The sequence below is a fragment of the Meriones unguiculatus genome, chromosome 12 (genome assembly GCF_030254825.1).
Source record: "Meriones unguiculatus strain TT.TT164.6M chromosome 12, Bangor_MerUng_6.1, whole genome shotgun sequence".
In the NCBI taxonomy this organism is placed as follows: Eukaryota; Metazoa; Chordata; class Mammalia; order Rodentia; family Muridae; genus Meriones; species Meriones unguiculatus.
The window spans coordinates 34,129,603-34,147,883 of NC_083360.1; the positions used below are offsets into that span (position 1 = coordinate 34,129,603).

General features: G+C 50.1%; 1 protein-coding gene across 4 annotated transcripts; it reads right to left on the reverse strand.

The window, feature by feature from the left end:
- Nucleotides 1-7,643: 7,643 nt before the first annotated feature.
- Polm (DNA polymerase mu) lies at nucleotides 7,644-17,023 on the reverse strand. Of its 4 annotated transcripts, none has more exons than XM_060365622.1 (11): nucleotides 16,633-17,023; nucleotides 15,410-15,590; nucleotides 14,901-14,999; nucleotides 14,611-14,781; nucleotides 13,934-14,005; nucleotides 11,352-11,472; nucleotides 9,937-10,069; nucleotides 9,704-9,806; nucleotides 9,357-9,536; nucleotides 9,186-9,269; nucleotides 7,644-8,797 (listed from the first exon to the last, which is right to left on the reverse strand). In XM_060365622.1, the coding sequence occupies exons 1-11, from the start codon at nucleotides 16,818-16,820 to the stop codon at nucleotides 8,711-8,713; spliced, it is 1,419 nt and encodes a 472-aa protein (XP_060221605.1). In that variant the 5' UTR covers nucleotides 16,821-17,023; the 3' UTR covers nucleotides 7,644-8,710. The 4 variants fall into 4 exon arrangements, with proteins under 4 accessions (XP_060221605.1, XP_021488409.1, XP_021488411.1 ...); XM_021632734.2 differs by having other exon boundaries at nucleotides 9,357-9,602; nucleotides 16,633-16,924; XM_021632736.2 differs by having other exon boundaries at nucleotides 9,357-9,602; nucleotides 15,410-15,585; nucleotides 16,633-16,771.
- Nucleotides 17,024-18,281: the final 1,258 nt, after the last annotated feature.

Below are 18,281 nucleotides of genomic sequence, written 5' to 3' on the forward strand. Positions count from 1 at the left end.
TACATCTGGAATTAACTAAACCTCAAACAGCTGGGTACACCTGCAAGGGATGTTTTTTTCAGCCTATAAAGGCAGACTTTTTATTATGGGTGAGAAAGCATACACTGGGGAGCACACAGACATTCAGAAAAGCAGAGAGGAACTTGAAAAGCCCCAAGCCTGGCTCCCCCTTGAAGGCTTTTTTTGTTGTTTTGTTTTTTGAAGACAGGGTTTCTCTGTGTAGCCTTGGCTGTCCTGGACTTGCTTTGTAGACCAGGCTGGCCTTAAATTCACAGAGATTTGCCTGCCTCTCTCTCCCAAGTGCTGGGATTACAGGCATGGCCAGGGATTACATGCCTGGCTTAAAGGCTTTTTTTTTTTTAACACAATTTTTAATTTACTCTTTGGAAATTTCACATCGTGCACCCCACTCGTCTCACAGTTCTTCCACATCTACCCTCCACCCTGTAACTTCCCCTCAAAAGTAAATAAAAATGAAAATTATAAAAGAAAAAGAAAACAACAACAACAAAAACTGTGTCATCAACCCCTCTGGGCAACACCAGATGAAGAACTGGGGTGCCCCCTAAGTCTCCATACTCAAAAGAGACCTCAACATATCCAGCTTCCTCTTTTCTGAGTCAGCAGGGTCTAGACCATACCAGAAACAAAACAGAAAATAAAAACTGAACTGGAAGTTTCTGGTTTCTTTGAAGACTCAATTTTGTCATGCGATGTTTTTCTGCAATTTGGGCACATGATGCTTTGTGAGATGTTTTGCTGTGAACTCTCTCATGCAAACTCTTGTGAGTTTCTCTCTCTTGTGTGACTGGCCAGCTGAAAACATCCGTGGGTGGACTCTGAGGAGAGGAGTTATATAGAGGCCAACCCACAGTGAGACATAGCTTTTTGGATTGACATAGCTGCACTGATCTTCGAGCTTTGACACTTGACTTCACATAGAGAAATGTTCCAGAGAACTTCTCGGGGCAATCGAACTGAGTCTTGAGGCTTTCACTGACTTTGTGTTGTTGCTTGGTGTTGGCCTTTGGACTGGACTGCTGGTGTCCTGATGACTGAGTTTGGTAATCCCCTAAAGACTCATCTACCCTAATCAGCGTGAGGTAGCTAAAAGAGGTCTACAGCCCTACTCACTACTAATCTCCTACCTAAGGTTGGGTGGTGTGGTGGAAGGGAGGCAAAGGTGTTTAGGAACCCTAAATAAAGTAGGTTTGGTGAAAAATCTAAGCCTACAAAAAACTTACCCCCTTACGGAGGAACTGGCCTTTTGCTGGCATTCACTTATCAAACTGAGAGGTAGTCGAGGGTAGTGGGCAATCTCTCTGGGCCTCCAAATGTTGTAGACTAAGAATAGCCACACAAACCACTCAGACACCAATCTCAATATGATTTATTGCACGCACACCCCAACTAAGGACACAGTGTGGACTTGACCTGTTCTTAGGGCAGTCTCTTTATAAGAAAACCAAGTATAAAAGATGGGGGAGGGACAGTAATACATTATAGGTTCAGTTTGACTAACTAAACAAGCTATTATCAGCTAACCTTCAGGCAGATTGGTCCTAAGTGAGGTAAGTGGGGCAGTGGTTGGGGTTTTCTAGAGTACAACCAGAGTACAGTCAAGTGCAGAGATAACATAGAGTGTAACTAGAGTGTAGCCAAGTGTGGAGATAACAGAGCATGAGTTACGACACCATTGAGTCATAGTAGAACATAAGGTTAATTTGACCCTCTGGCAGGGTCTGTTAGTATCAGCTAGGAATAACTACTTCTAGAGAGCAGAGTTAAAATTTTTTGAACTTAATTTTCACTTTATAAACAAAAATGGATACTAAATACAAAATGGCTTCAGCTATGTTACAAAGAGCAGGCCCAAGCTGGTGAGATGGTTCAGAGGTTAAGAGCACTGTCTGCTCATCCAGAGGTCCTGAGTTCAATTCCCAGCAATCCCATACTTATGAGCAATGGTGGCTCATAAGTATCTCATAAGCCCTCTTCTGGTGTGCAGGCATACATCTATACAAAGCCCTAACAACTCCAGTCCATATTCCAAGTGACTTGGAAGGCTCTTTGGAAGGCTTTGAGTGGGGTCTGAGACAGGAAAAAGGCTCTTCAACAGGTCCAGGCTGCTGTGAATGCTGCTCAACCACTTGGACCATATGATCCAGCAGACCTAATGGTACTTGAGGTGTCAGTGGCAGATAGGGATGCTGTTTGGAGCCCTTGGCAGGTCTCTGTAGGTGAACATTAGAAGGGGCCTTTAGGATTTTGGAGTAAGGCTCTACGATCATCTGCAGACAACTATTCTCCCTTTGAAAGACAGCTCTTGGGCCTTAGGGGAAAGTGAATTTTTGACAATGGGCTGCCAAGTTACCATGTAATCTGAGCTGCCCATTATGACCTGGATGTTGTCTCGCCCATCAAGCCATGAAGTGGGATATGAACAGCAGCAATGTAGTATTAAATGGAAGTGTTGTATATGCAATTGGGCCTGAACACGTCCTAAAGGCACAAGCAAGTTACATGAAAAAGTTGTCCAAACGGTTTGTTTCTACTCCTGATACAATACTGTCTGCTGCCACAAATGCACCTATGGCTTTATGGGGTGTGCCAGATCAGTTGACTGTGGAAGAGTATAAAAGAAAACTGTATTCTCCTGATTCAGTTGTTGTCTGGGATGCCTACAGCCTCTGTCTGCTAGCCTAGGCCTAGTCCTGGAAGCTTGTAGCCTCCGTACAATCTAACCTTGGCCTAGAATGTTTTCAGCCTCTGAGACTTACTGCTGAATAAGCTCACCCTTTCTTGTTTTTACTGACCTCTGAGCTGGCTGGTTCAACCCAGATGTTCTGACTCAAACTCCTCTTCCAGCTAACTTAGTCAATCTTGCTTTTCTCTCAGCCTCTGAATCGCTCTGCTTGGCTTGAAACTAACTCCAGCAATCTGCTCTAATCTACTGTCTCCTCATTCTCTGTCTCCTTCGATTTTCACCTGAGTTCTCTCTCTCTCTGCAACCTGTCTCTCTATTACCATCCTGGTAAAACCACTCTCTCTCTGTACTGCCCCTTAAGTAGCTTCCTTTTCCTCTCATGAGAGTTGGGCATATTCTATTCTGTGAACTCTTTCTTTGATTTGTCACTGTTTCTGCCACTCAATTAGACATCACTTTCAAACATGGATGCTTCTTTCTACAAACTAACTTTACTTTCATTGTTTCAGATTAAAGGCATGGGCCACCACACCTGGATCTAAGCTTTTCTTTACCTAAAACCTTCTCTATACCAGGCTGGCCTTGAACTCAGATCTGTTTTGTGTTCAGCCAGATCGCCCAGAACTAGAAGGTCTTTGGATGTGATCTCTTGCCAGAGTAGCCATGTTCTGAATTAAAATTCCTTTACAGAAGAGACTCGGGTCTGGTTTACTGATGGTTCTGCATGCGATGCCGGCACCACACGGAAGTGGACTGTTGGGGTTTGGTCTGGTGCTATGTATTCAAATGCTGACTTTAGCTCCTTGAGAGCTGGTTACTGCCCTGTTATGGACATTATTAATAACGCTGAACTCTCTGCTGTAACCACATGATGAGAAGGAATATCCCCATTATCCCAGATTGGTTGATTAAAAAGCCCTGGGCAGAGCGAATAGAGTAGGTGTAGGCTTTGGGGACAGGAGAGGATCTTGGTAGAGGAGGAAGAAGGAAGAAACACATGGCCATGGATTAGCATGGGAGAAGCCTGGGGCCGGCATGGATGGAGGAACTGACCCAGATGAAGAACATTGGCAAGTATCTGGACTTATGGATGGGAGATAGCCCAGATAGGAATGAATGAAGCAGATGGACTGGGGTGGGGGCTGGGAAACATAAAGTAGCAGAGGTGGAATTATCTGCCCAGCTAAGGTGAAGTAAGGCAAGTCTAAAATCTATCAGGTGTCTGTGTCCTTCACTGATTATAATAGTGGGTTAGGTAATATTGCTGTAATAATTATAGGAGCAATAATAAACATTATTAGTTCTTACCATTATATTAACAGCATTACAACCCATTCTGGGATGACCCTGAAAGACGCTGACAAAGGGAAATCTTCATAGTGGGCAGAACTTGGGACAGTATACATGGTCATACATTTTGTTTGGAAGGAGAAATGGCCAGATGTGGGATTGTTCACTGACTCGTGGGCTGTAGCCAATGGATGAATTGGATGGTCAGGGACTTGAAAAGGTCATGATTGGAAAATCATTAAGAAAGACATCTGTGAAAGTATGTGGATAGGCTATCTCTAAATGGCTGAAGGATGTGAAGATACTTGTGTGCCCTATAAGTGCTCATCACGAGGTGGCTTCAGCTGAGGAGGAGTCCAGGAATCAAGTCGCTAGGGTGACCCATTCTGTGGGTGACCCATTCTCAGGTGTGGTGGATTGAATGAAAATAAATGGCCCCCATGTGCCCAAAAGGAGTGGCACTATGAGGAGGCAGAGCCTTGTTGGGAGTAGGCTCCTTAGTAACATACTTATTAAGGAAGTACGTTACTTGGGGTGGGCTTTGAGGTTTCAGATGCTCAAGCCAAGCTCTGTGTCACTCTCTTCCTGCTGCCTGTCAGTCCAGATGTAGAACTCTCAGTGCCCTCTCCAGCACTATATTTGCCTCTATGCTGTGATGACAGAGGACTAAACCTATGAACTGTAACTCAGCCCCAATTAAATGTTTTTCTTTATAAGAGTGGCCATGGTTATTGTGTCTCTTCACTGCTGTAGACCCTGACTAAGCCATCCTGTCATTGTCCAATGGACCCATGAACAAATTGGCCATGGTGGGAGAGATAAGGGTTATGCATGAGCTCAACAATATTGATTGCCACTCGCCAAGGCCAACCTGGCTCCAGCTGCTGTTGAATGCCAGATCTGCTAAGACCAGCACCGAGCCCCAGATGTGTCATTCCTCTGGGTGCTTGCCAGCAATCTGGCAGCAGGTTGACTACATCAGACCACTTGCTCCTATAAAGGACAATGCTTTATCATTACTGGAGTACATACTTATTCTAGTTAGGAATTTTGCTGTTCCTACATGTAAGGCTTCTGATCAAAATACTGTCTGTGGACTTACAGAATGCCTTATCCACCATCATGGCCTTCCACACAGCATTGTTTCTGATTGAGGAACTCACTTCATAACCAGAGAACTGTCACAGTAGGTTCACGATCATGGAATCCATTGGTCTTACCCTGTTCCCCACCATCCTGAAGCAACTGCCTGATAGAAATATGGAATGGCCTTTTGAAGACACAGTTACAATGCTAAATAGGTGGCAGTGGCCTGAAGGGCTGGGGCAGGGTTCTCCAGAAGGCAGTGTGTGCTTTGAGCCAGCATCCAATATCTGGTAGTTTCTCTCATAGCCAGGATCCATGGATCCAGAATCAAGGGGTGAAAAGGGGAATAGTTCCGCTCACTATCACCCTTAGTGACCCAAGAGGAACATTTTTCTTCTTGTTCCCATGACCTTAAGTTCTGTTGTCCTAGAAGTTTGGGTTCCTGAGAGTAAATGCTCCTCCCAGAAGCCACCACAAATGTTCTGCTGAACTGCAAGCTCAGACTTCCCGTCCACTTTGGGCTTTTAATGGCCTTTAAGCCAACAGGCTAAAAAAGGAATTAACATTTTTAGGAGGGGTGATTGATCCAGATTACTACGGGGACATTGGATTGCTTCTCCACACTGGAGTAAGAAGGATTACGTCTTGGAGTCTCTTGGAGCTACCTTGCCCAGTGATGAATGTTAGTGAGAAACTCTAACAACCTAATCCAGGCAGGATGACAAAGGGCACAGAGCCCTCAGGAATGAAGTTAGGGTCACTCCTCCAGAAAAAGATCCATGACCCGCTGGGGCTCTTGCTAAAGATGGAGGAAATGTAGGGCAGTATTTACTATTAAATACATTAGTAGTTATAAATCCAGCTAAGTCCACGTGCCAGATACAGAAACGAGGGTTCTGACTTGAGCGCTTCTGTTACATTTTGTTAAGAATGTGTTTGTACAGGTGTTTGTGTTCTTTTGATTTATCATGCAATGGAACATCAATTAAGAGTATCAGTGGTTATATTTAAGTTCTGAGATGCCGAAAGGCTCCTGAAGGGACACTGACATCTATTCTACAATTCATAGTGTGTCTACAGTTGTATAAGGACTAGTTCCATCATGTTAGGGTTAGTTTTGACACGGTTAACTATATACTGCATTTATAATTGTACATGAGATAGTATACTATGTTAGGCATAATTATGACCTGGTGGTTGTTTTCGCTTGGAAACGTGAGATATTCGTGCCAGGTTAACAGGGAGGGGTGGACTTGTGACGGCTGCTCTTGGTTGTTACCTCATGACATCTGGGACCAACCAAAACCCACGCGGCTGGGTAGGTACCCCCAGGAGGGTTTTTTTTTTTTCTTAATTTCATCATTTTAAGTGGGAAGAACATTTGTAATTGCAGATCTTTCGAGGTAGAAAGAACCATCTTTAAGCTGGGCCACACCTTCTGTCAGCAGCCTGTGTAAAGGGCATGGATGAGGCCTCTTGCTTTGCCTTCTTGCCCTCATCCTTGCTGGAAAGTCTGTTCCTTCACTGGCATTTGAGCCTACTTCTTTGGGATTCCAGCATATACTGAAGGCCAGATGAGACATCCAGCCTCGTGGACTGAACAATTGTGGATTCTTGGATCTTCCATTGGTAAAGAGTCATGTTAGACAAGCTGAACCACAATCTGAAAGCCATTCTAATAAATAACACATATATATATACATATATGAATTATATATATACACACACAGATATATGAATTATATATATATTATTGGAATATATTCTGTTCCTCTTACAGAACCCTAATATACCATATAATCCAATAATCCTATGCCTGGGTATTTACTCAAAAGAAATGAAAACGTTTGTGATGTTTAATATTGTCAACTTGACAGGATCTAGACTCACCTAGAAGACAAGCCTCCAGGTGTGCCTGTGAGGGATCCTATTGTTCAGGTTCACTGAGGTGGGCAGACCCACCCTGAGTGTGGGTGGCACTCTTCTGCCCACTAGGGCATAAAGACTATCTGAGCATGCACATCCATGCCTGCGTCCTGGCCAAGGAGACAATGTGCCCAGCTCCCTCAAGCTCCATCCCTCCAGGCCATGATGGACTGAACCTGAAACGCTGAGCCATAATAGACCCTTTCTCCCTTAAGTTCCTTTTGTCAGGGTTCTTTACCCCAGCAGCACAAAAAGCAACTAGTACAGCACTAGTCACACTTAGACGCGTGCCCACAGCAGCTCTCCTTACAATCACTAAGCCAGGGCAAACCTTCAGGAGCCGAGTGGACAGTGGACACCCACAGCATGTAGCAACAGGAGACAAGCTTGATCTGTGTAACAACTGCAGGGACCTCAAAAGCATTTGCTAAGGGAGAGGCCACCAACAGCTTACATAAAGTTTAGTTGCACAGCTGACTTAATTGTAGGGACAAAGCCAAATGCGTGGGTTGGGGTAAGGGAGCCTGTCACCAATAACATGATATAAGGCAATGTTCTGGGGGACGGAGCTGTTGTGTCCTGATGGTGGCAGAAGTGGCCGTTCTCTGCGTGTGTGCGGTAAAACTCACATAACTATAATCCAAAAGAATGCATTTTATTGAATGGTAATCTTTAAAATACTTGTTCATGTGGTGACTGAGGTAGGAGGCCCTCATCTGTGAGGTCCTGAAGAAGGCAGCAACAGTGGGTAAGCAGTGAGGGAAGGGAAGCGCCTTCCCAGCCCTTGGTGCTTTGGGATGAGGACTGTGTGATGAGCCTACCGTAGTGCTTCTGGCCCCAGAGAAGGTGAAAGAGTTGGTCACACAGAGTCTGCAAACATGGGAGTGAACTGGGAAAGTGTGGAGGAGGCATAACTGGGGGAATACAGCCGAGACGGAAAGAAGTGACAGAAATGCCAGAGCCACAGGCCTGCACGAGACTACAGGCTTGGAACCACTTGGTTGCTGCCCACTGATCTTGCTGAGTTTCAGTATTTCTGCCAGGCTGGGCTGTGCCCGTCTCTGTCCTAGGAACCAGCCCTCCCAGCATGCACTGCTGGGGCTGTCGTTAGGCAGTGCAGGCTCTGCCCGGGCTGGATTGTGAGGGGGTCAATAGCTTAGAGTGGGAGAGGAATGTGGAGCCCTGATTCCAGAGCTGCGCTGCTCACAAAGCCTGGCACAGGCCGGTACCCAGCTCTGCGGGTGGGGTGTCCACGGACAGCCCCAGCACTGGAGGTTTCTGTCCTGGGCCACCTCCTTCTCCACATACCGCGGCACAGCACTTAGTCAGACTTCCTGCTTCTGTGCAACACCTCATAGCCAGAATTACTTTCTGCTCAAGCCCAGGGCAGGGACACGTGTCTCTTTTCTGGCGCTGAATGGGGTAGTCTGCAGTGGACACAGCAACCACAGCTGGACTGATCAAATGCTCACAGCAGACCAGGACGCTGTCGTAGTTCCACAATGTATGGACTGCTCAGAGTCTCTGACCCTGAGGACTGTGGAGGCTGAGAGTTGAGTTGACTCGGGGTCACACCTTGCCAATGTGCCCACAGGTGAAAACTCCATATGCACCGGTGAGGCCATGGGGTGGCAGTGCGCCTTCTGTCCAGAAACATTCCTGTCAAGCATGAGGCAGCCCCTCTGCAGCCAGTAGGCAGGATCAGGCATTTCTCTGCTCTGGAGGAATGTACTTGAGGCCCAGAAATCTGAAAATGTCTTCCTCAGAAGTCGCATGGAAAAATGTCTTCTGTAAGGAATAGGAACATTAGTGATTTCGGCCCATACTATGCTTCCATGCAGTGTCCCTGGGGCCATGACATGCTATGATACAGTGTCACTGGGGCCAGGCCATGCTATGATACAGTGTCGCTGGGGCCAGGCCATGCTATGATACAGTGTCGCTGGGGCCAGGCCATGCTATGATACAGTGTCGCTGGGGCCAGGCCATGCTATGATACAGTGTCGCTGGGGCCAGGCCATGCTATGATACAGTGTCACTGGGGCCAGGCCATGGTACTGTGCCTAAGTGGGAATCATGTGGTGCTACCTGGCAGTGTACATTACGTGGACGATCAAATTGTGGACCAGATTCAGGTTATGGAAACTGTTGCTCACCCTAATTCCTGGCAACTTACCCGCCCAGGATCAAACAGCCCATGGCTATTCAGCCACAGCCCCTTCTCTCGTCGGCTGAAACGCCGTAGCTCCCGCTCAAAAAGCTGGGAAGAGAGGGAAAGAATACCTGCCCTTAGCAGGGCTGGCCCGCCCTAGGCCCAGCCCCTCCCCTCCTATCCAGGAACACTTACCTGGGAGCCAGTCCAGCCAAGAAGAGCAAAGGGGAACTGGCTGTTGGGGGTGACCACAAGGTCTACCCTCACAGCCTTCTGCGTTGGGCAGGGATGCAGGGGCTCCTCTAGAGCTGCCCGTGGAGGTTGCGGCAAGCACAAGATGCAGAAACTCCTCTCAAAAGCATCCATGGTATAGTTCTTTGAGAGAAGGTAGGCAGAGTCTCCTAAGTGGCTGCAGTGGTACTGGTGATACAGGACAAGCCCCTGGGGGAGGAGAGGAAGGTGTGGCCTGGTGTGCCATGGTTCTGGGAGGGCAGAAGGCTGGTCACTGGTCACTCCTGGGTCAGGGCACTGGAGGCCCTCACCTGGCTCTGTAGGTAGCTCATCACCCTGGGCAGCAGCCCCACTTCTTGGCCCTCCTCAGGGTGTGTGATAAGGAAGTCCACATCATGACCTTGTAACTTCCCCCTGAAAAAGACAGTTTGATTCTCTGGTTTCAGCACAACACCATGTTCCCTTCAGTGGCTGTCTACAACTCAAGTCCCTACCTCAGGGAGGAGGCTGGGGTATACTTGGAAGGTTTGGTGGGCTCTCTTACCTCCGGAAACCGCCAGTCAGTGTGACAGTGGCTTCAGGCAGGGTCTGTCTCACGGCTGCCTCTACCAACCGCTGCAGAGCCTCGGCCTCAGCTCGCCCAACTGGAGTGCTCAAGTCCTGGTAATACTGGAGCCCTGTGGACAGCACAGCCTGTCTTCCCCAGGATGCCCCCTGACCCCCAGCACACAGCAGCCAGCACTGCCGAGCAGATGGATGGCGCTGGAGCAGCGATCCTACAAATGCTCTACTTCTCCTGTTAAAGTCTTATTTTGAGATAACTGTAGATTCACATGACGCGCAGATGAAGAAAACAAGATCCCTGTGCCCTTTGCCCAACTCCCCCCCCCCACAGAGTATCTTCTAAAACTACAGTGAGTGAGTTTGAGACCAACATGGTCTATCGATAGAGTTTCAGGACAGCCGGGGCTACCCACCAGCGAGCTGGGGCGGAGTTTGTTGAACACGTGCCTTGGAAGGCCCTACGTTCAATCCCCAACACTACAACAAAACAAACAAAAACAATTCTTGCACAGAACTACATGGGACAAGGAAGTTAACACAGGCACAGGCAAGATGCAGCCGGCTTCTTTAGGGTTTCAGATTCTCCATTAGTCAAAGGCAGCCAAAAGACGGTAAAAGGATGTGACGAAGACAGGTTTGCTACTAGCTGCCTCTCCCTTGGCCTCTTCTGTCTTCTTGCCCACCAAAGGGCACCACAGTGGCCTTCATGCTCAGCTAAGGAGGTTCGAGCATGAGGAATGGCAACACCTAGCACATAGCAAGCCATCAGTAAAGGGTGCTAGCCACCCTGTCAAACCTGCCCTGGGGAGAGGCTACTGAAGCAGGCAGCACCCTGGGGGCACCACAGTGCCCCTCGATGGGCTCTCCAGCCAAGACCACTAGCAGGCTACACAGACAGGATGTCTGCTCCTCACCCGTTTGCAGAGGCACTCAGGAATTTCATGCTACCACTTCTCTGTGTCTTCTACGGAAGGTGACTACGACTCACAGAGGTTAGTCTTAAAGCCATGGTAACATACCCAGCAATTAGGAGTGGATTCAAACCAGGTGCAACGAACCCAAGGTTTATTATTTTCACTCATGGTGGCACCTGAACCACAAAACCACGCACACCAGGCACATTGGACAGGAAGTCCAGACCAAGGCCGTCCCTAACACAAACCGAAATCAAGCAGGAAGAAACATGAGGCCCAGATGCCATGGCAATGCTATGACAATAGTCACTGTGAAAGGGCCATGGTAGATCCTGGCTACAGGAGGAATCCACAGGGAGCCCATCTCATTACTACCAGAACCCCGCTGCACCACCTGATCCCTGCACTCAGGTAATCAGCATGTCCCACACCAGAGCCTCATTGTGTGGCTTCCAGGTCCAGGCAGCTCTGGGAAGTTTACCTGCTTTCTGCTGCTGAGTCAGTCTCTGGGGCTGCTCCCTGAGCTCATCCAGGGTTCGTAGTCCTTCCTGGTACCACCGGTCGGCAGTCTTCACCCCAACCCCGAAGACCTGGGTGAAGAGCTATGTGGAAGAAGAAGGAATGGATGGGTCAGGAGAAAGTCCCCAGAAGATGCCCCTGAGTGTGCTGCCTTCGTCCCCAATGCCACAGGACAAGGACTCAACCCTGGAGTGTGGCCTGCTCCGACCGCCCTCACAGGGGACTGAACCCACAAACCCTGAGAGTAGCTCTACTAGGGATAGCATGCTTCTGCTCCTCAACTACTAAAAAACTTCAGTGAGCCCTCTTCAGCCCTGTATAAAAGGTCTGTCTCCTTAACACACAGGCCCAGCCTGTGCTTACAACGGACTCAAAAGGCTCACCAGGTTTTTAGTTCCCTGGGAAAACCTGCAGCTGGAACTTACTTGCAGATCCTCTTCAGCAGCAAAACTGAGGAAGTGAATAAAGGGTTGATTCCAACAGAAACACTGGAGGCCTGACCAATATCTACCACAGCAGCTGTGGAAAACTTGCTCTCACAGGTTTCAAATGCCAAATGGTCCATGGAGCTCTGGATTAAGCGTGTGGCCTGCCTTGGGCCAACCACTCAGAGGCTCTCCTGAGGGATTCTGGAATGAGCCTAAGGGCAGCCCCCACAATTATAGAGGCTGTATACACAGAGCATTCCCTTCTGTGGCTATGTCTCCTAACAGCGGAATGTGTCAAAGAGGACAGAGGCCAGGAGCAGCCATGCATGCCTGTGATCCCAGCCCTCAGGAGACAGGTGCAGGAAGATCATGAATTCTAGGGCAGCCTTGAATGATAAGCAAGACCCTGATCACAAACAAACAAAATGGAGCTGCCTTGGAGAAGAGCAGAGGCAAAAAGGAAAGTCTCAGCCCTGTTCTCCCTGACTCTCTGAACTCAGTGCAAGAGAGACCACTGTCACTGCAATCAACAGAACCTGACTTTCAAAATCTCGTACTAGCTGGGCAGTGGTGGCACACACCTCTGATCCCAGCACTAGGGAGGCACAGGAAGGCAGAGCTCTGAGTTTGAGACCAGCCTCATCTACAAAGTGAGTTCCAGTGCAGCCAGGGCTACACAGAGAAACCCTGTCTCAAAACACAAAACAGCAACAAAAACCTGATACGAGGGCTGGAGGGATGGCTCAGTGGTTAAGATCAAGTACCACTACTTATGCAGAGGATTTGAGTTTAAATCCGAGCACTCATGTCAGGTAGCTTGCAGCTGCCTCCATCTCCAGGGATGCCACCTGTGCCCACCTCAGATCTGACATGACTTGGTCATGGCAGTGCCTTCTGGTATCTCAGCATGTGAGAGGTGAAGGCAGGAGAAAGGTGGCCCCAGCTACAGAGTGTGGTCCAGCCCAGACGGGGCTGTGCGAGATGCAGTCCTCCAAAACCAGAAACAACCCCTGCAAGTTATCCTCCAAGCTTCACACCTGTGCCGTGGTGGGCTTTCCTCCAAATAAATAAACCAAATTAAAAAAATTAAATATAAAAATGAGTAAAATATAAAAATGAGTTGAGGCCAGCCTCTGCTTCAGTATAAGAAAGTCTCAAACCTGAAACAAAAGAAAACAAAAAAAATACTTCTAATTACTAAGATAAATTCCTGCTGGCATGGATGTTTTCTAGGTCTTTGGGGTCCTCTGGAGGTAGAATGGAGAAGAGACACCTCCAACATCTTACAATGATTCCCTCTCTTCTGCCCAGGAAACCCTCATTGGGGCTGGGGCTGATGGAGAACCCATTCCTTTACTTATGTCAAATCAAGGCCAGCCCAGCTTGGGCCCCATGTCTGATCTACCCACATGGCCAGAGCCAGGCCTCTTGGCTAGAGGACTTTTTCCAAGCCCTCCCTGCCACTCTGACAGTACTCTGTACAGTGTTCCACACGACCATGAGCCTCCCGGGAGGCCACAGTTCACGGCCACAAATCTCAGGCCACTGACACGACAATCTCCAGCTTAAAAAGGAGAGGCAGAAGGTGGCAGAGCAGAGCACCCAGGTGGCCTCCACATAAGGTTAGCAGTGAGTAGGCATTGGGGTGCGTCTCATGGAGACGGGCAGGCCCACACACAAACACACACCCTACTGAACATATTTGTTCAGTGAGCTCTTTATTTTTGTTGCTGGTTTTTTGTTTTTTAGGACAGGGTTTCTCTGTGTAGCCTTGGCTGTCCTGGACTCACTTTGTAGACCAGCCTGGCCTCAAACTCAGAGATCCACCTGCCTCTGCCTCCAAGTACTACGATTAAAGGGGTGCACCACCACGCCAGGCTCGGTGTGCACTTTAATACATACTCAGGAAACCGGAGGTGCTGAGTGATGGAGAAATTTCCCTATACTCAAAACAGGCTCTGTCTGCATGTCTCCATTTGGCAGCCTGCTGCCTATCAGGTGTCAGTTTAGCTGCCATTCCTTAGTGACCTTCTATGACCCCAGGGCTGGGTGAAAAGGCCTTTGCTGGCTGCTTGCTCATGTTGTGGTCCTAGCTGTCTCCTCCCCCAACACGCACCTTCATGGTCTGGTACCTTTCTGAGCATCGGACTTGCTCCACCTCCTCACACGTTCCACGTTCCAGCAACTCCTGGGACAGGAGACAAAGCAAAACTCTGAGCCCAAGACCGTTCTGTCTGTACCCTGAGGAGAGGGGGTCTGTGGTGTCAGGAGAAATGGAGACTGCCCAGGGAGGTAACCAGAGCCGCACGGCACAGCTGCTGGGGCGGCAAGGGGCTCCTGCCATAAAGCTCTCCAGGGCTGGAACTACAACAGTCAGCGGGATCGGTTACATGGCTCACTGCTCATGGGAGTCCCAGGACACACCACTGTTTACCCTTAGCAACATGTATGTCTTCATCTAAAAGCAGCCTTTGCCACTTGGGTTCTTGAAGGAAAAGTATCCAAAAGGCCGGTTCAAGGTTGGGTCCTCAAAAAAAATATTTCAGGTGGTGCTTTCTTTCACTACCCCAGACACCCTGGGACCCCTAACGACACCAATGCCAGCAGCAACCTCCCCCGAGCTTACTCATCCACCCTAGGGCAGGGGAACAACCCGCATCCCAGGGATCTGTGCTGAGGATGGCTACTGTGGCCTCACACCTGGGCACCTGCATATGGCTCTGAACCAAGTCTCCTGCTGTTCCACCAGCCCCAGGCTCCCCACTCCACCCACTCACCATGAGACGCACCTACCTGGACTACTCTAGAGGAATGCTCTCCGAAGTGAGGCAGCCCCTGCAGCTGGCTCAGGGATGTGACAGGGCAGGAAAGGGACTTGAGCAGCGAGGCTGCTCTGGAGAAGGCGAGAAGTCGGCCCTCGTTGCCTTCAAAACCTGCTGCCTCTGCCAGTGTCTCCAGAGCCTCCTGTAGGGAGGGCCCTCGGTTAGGGTACCAGGCGCCTTGCCTCAACCTTTTAGCCACACACCAGCTCTACCCATGTCCCCATTCTCCAGGGCGGGGATCTGCTCACAGATGCAGCTTACTGAGAGGATGGTGTTGTGGTGTGTGAGAGGTGTGGGGCGCTGACAGGCATATGCAGGCATCGTCACTGAGCATAGGGGCTCCTTCCTGGGCTCAGCTACCTGAGAAAGGGCAAGACACGGGTCATCATGAAGCTGCAGCACTGGCATGTACTCTACCCCTCAACTCTGTGGATGTGGACTGGGGACGAAGGTCTCCAAAGTCAGGGAGCTTGTCTCCTGTCTCCTAGCGGCCTGGCTCCAGAGCATCCCAAGGACAGGCTACTGCCAACTCAGTTCATCCCAAGTACTTGCTGAGGAAGAAACTCCTAAATATACTAAAAGTAAGTAGGTCAATGGTTAGAGCAGAAGGTGGGATGGTCCAGCCCCCAAATCCCTGCTGTGGCCTCTCCTGGTTTTCCAGGGCCCTCTGCAGTCTTGGGAGAGCCTTCACTCTCCACCTCCTCCTGAGGACACCGAAGACCTGTTATCCAGTCATCTGTCCCAGCTGAGCTAGTCCTTCACCAGCTCACCTCCAGGCGGTGCCGGCCCTCCTCAGGAACAGGCTGCCCAGCTGCCATGCTCTCTGTAAACCAGCTGATGTCCAGCAGAGCTGGCTGGGGACAGCTTGAGAGAAGAGCATCCATGTTCTTCCGCCAGCAGATGGCCTCCTGGGCTGAGGTCTGCTCCATCACCACATGCGTCACCTCTGAGCTGGGGGGACAGGAGGAGAATGAAACCCAGCTGCTCTGCTGCTCACCCCCGCAGTGCCCGCTGCACTGTGACTGCCCTGCGATCTGCCAGAAAGCCCTCTGGGAGGGACGAACACCTCTCCACTCTTCCCAACTGGCTCTCAGCTCCAGCCACACTCACAGGCCGGTTTGACTTGTAAACCTGTCTGTCACCCTGTGCCTCAGGCCAAGGGGTGACTTAGGGGCCAGGGTTCTGATCTCAGTGCCAGCGGCTGTTTGGAGACTTGCTGAGTGGGCCAGGCTGGCCTGGAACTCTAGCACCTCTGCACCGCATCCCAGGATCACAGGCAGGCACGACACTCTGTTAGGATTTTGAGACAGGAGAGTCTTGCCCTATTTATTCAAACCCAAGCAGGCCAACTTGCTGCATGTCCATGGGAGAGCGTGGCATCTGTATTTCCTTTACATTGGAGCAATCCAACACAAGCCATCTTGTCAGGCTGTGGTAAAAACGTAGTCACGTGCAATCCAAATTGTTACCTCCACTCTTAAGTGAATCTGATGCACTAGTCTTTAGGGATGTTTCATTTTTGGGGGGAAGGGGCTGGGAGTGGGAGGCGTTGCAAACAAACCAGTTAGCTACAAGGATACAGGCTCCAAGTTCTTTTATTACTCCGTTGCCCTGGTGTGTTCTCTACAGGAGCTGGTTGGTGACTAATGCAAACTCAGGACATCCTTGACCGCTGGCTTCACTGGGAGGGAGGGCAGCTAGCAAATATTGCTCACTCAATACTTTTCCTCTAAGAAGCTCTTTAAGAAGCCTCTCATTTTGATGGCATCCTTTCAAAAAGAGGAACTCCGGGTTGGAGAACTGTACCGCAACCGCGAAGTACCAACTGGCTTGGAACCCAAAGCCACAGGTGCCGCCTGCCGTCTCGGCCAGCTGCGCGCCCTCCCCCGCCGTGGGCCACAGTAGGTCCGTACACTGGGGTGACGGGCATAACTATACCAGCCTCCCCCAAGGCTGGCGTCCCACCACCATCGGCCCCGCGGGAGCCGCACACCTGTAGGCATCTAGGACGCGGAAGCCTTTGGAGCGCGCCAGGCGCGTGAGGAAGGCCCGGCGGCTGCGGCCCATGCGCGGCTCGGCCAGGTAGATGGCCACACTCGGGAAGCGCGCCGCCGGCGGCGCGGAGGAGGCAGCGGCGCTGTGTGGGGACCCGGCACGCACTCGCCGTCGCTTGGGAAGCATCTGGGCACCGACTCAGGATACAGGCCGACCTGGGCGGACGAGGTCGGGAAACGGGGCGGAAGGACGGCGAGGAAGCCTGCGGCGGGGGGGGGGAGGGGGGGAAGTGGTGTCTAATTTACCGCCGGGGGAGTGGGCGGGGCTCTATGCAAATGACGCCCTCTGGGCTGGTTTGGGCTCCACCCCTAAGGGCCCAGCTTTACGCAAACAACACCCGAGGACTGGGCTTCTATTTGAACTACCCCTGCGGAAAGCCCCATCAGTTTCGCAGACCCTGGAGGAAAATAAGCGAGGGTCCGTGGGCGGGGCTTCGCCTCCTTTTCTCCCCTCGGGGGCGGGGTCTCAGCCGTCTCGCCCCTGTCCCCACCTCGGGGGCGGGGTCTCGGCTCATCCTAGCCCGCAGGCCAAGTCCTGGCCCATCCCTTAGCTGCCTGCGCTGTGACGCTGCGCCTGCGCGGCGTCCCCTAGGTACGCACGGGGTCGCAGATTTCCGGTCTGCGAGTGAGCTGGTGGAGTGTGAGTTTTCCAACGTAACGGTATTAGAACAGCTGGCCGTCCATTTGGAAAAAGTAGAAATTGACCACGTCACTGCTTAACATCAAGTAAATTCCATACACATCAAACATTTAAATCTGAAAAAGAAACCAAAACTGTACTTGCAGAAACTCGATTTTTTTTTTCATTTTAAAAAACTTAGATTTATTTATTTTTATTTTATGTGTGTACGTGTTTTGCTTGCATGTGTAGCTATGGGCTACGTGCATTCCTAGTGCCCACGAGAAGATGGTGTCATGTCCTTGAAATTGGAGTGTGAGCCCCTGCCCCTGTGATGCTGGGAACCTAACTCAGGTCCTCCGCGAGAGCAACCAGTACTCTTAACCTCTAAGCCATCCCTCTAATCCGTTATAAATAGCTTTTAAAAAGTTACGTGCTTGACTGTTTGCCTGCGTGTGTGTGTGTATAATAAGTGTATACATACACACATATCTATGCCCTACGTGTATAGTGTATACCTCGTGCTGGTGGCAATAGGAAGAGCGTGAACTCCTTGAACTGGAGTTAGGGATGACCGGGAACGGAACCCAGGCCCTCCGCAAGAGCAGCGAGTGCTTTTAACTGGTGAGCCATCTCTCCAGTCCCGTTGATATAGTTCTGTGATCTACTTAGCACAACCAACTTGGTAATACTGGAGGTAAAGAACAGTACGTGGAAACATGCATAAATTAAAACTTTGGGCTACAAGGCGGTGTACTGTGGGGCCTGGGAGCCATGCAACTGGGGGGAGCTGCTCTGAAGCAAGAGCGAGGTCAAGGGGTGTCCAAAACCCTGAACATCTCATCTTAAGACTGGTAGGAGTAGGACCCTTCCCTCTCTGCCCTGGGCCTGCGCGTCCCAGTGCACAGAGCCTCACACCCCCACCTCTGCCATCCTTGAGGTGGTCACTTAGCCTGGCGGCCAGGTTAC

Excerpts from the sequence above, each read along its gene's own strand:
- Polm (XM_021632734.2), bottom strand. The coding sequence starts at position 16,820 with ATGCTTCCCAAGCGACGGCGAGTGCGTGCCGGGTCCCCACACAGCGCC. Across the intron at positions 11,473-13,933 it reads AAAGGTACCAGACCATGAAG|CTCTTCACCCAGGTCTTCGG; the intron begins GTGCGTGTTGGG and ends TCTTCCACATAG. Across the intron at positions 9,807-9,936 it reads CTGACTGGCGGTTTCCGGAG|GGGGAAGTTACAAGGTCATG; the intron begins GTAAGAGAGCCC and ends TGTCTTTTTCAG.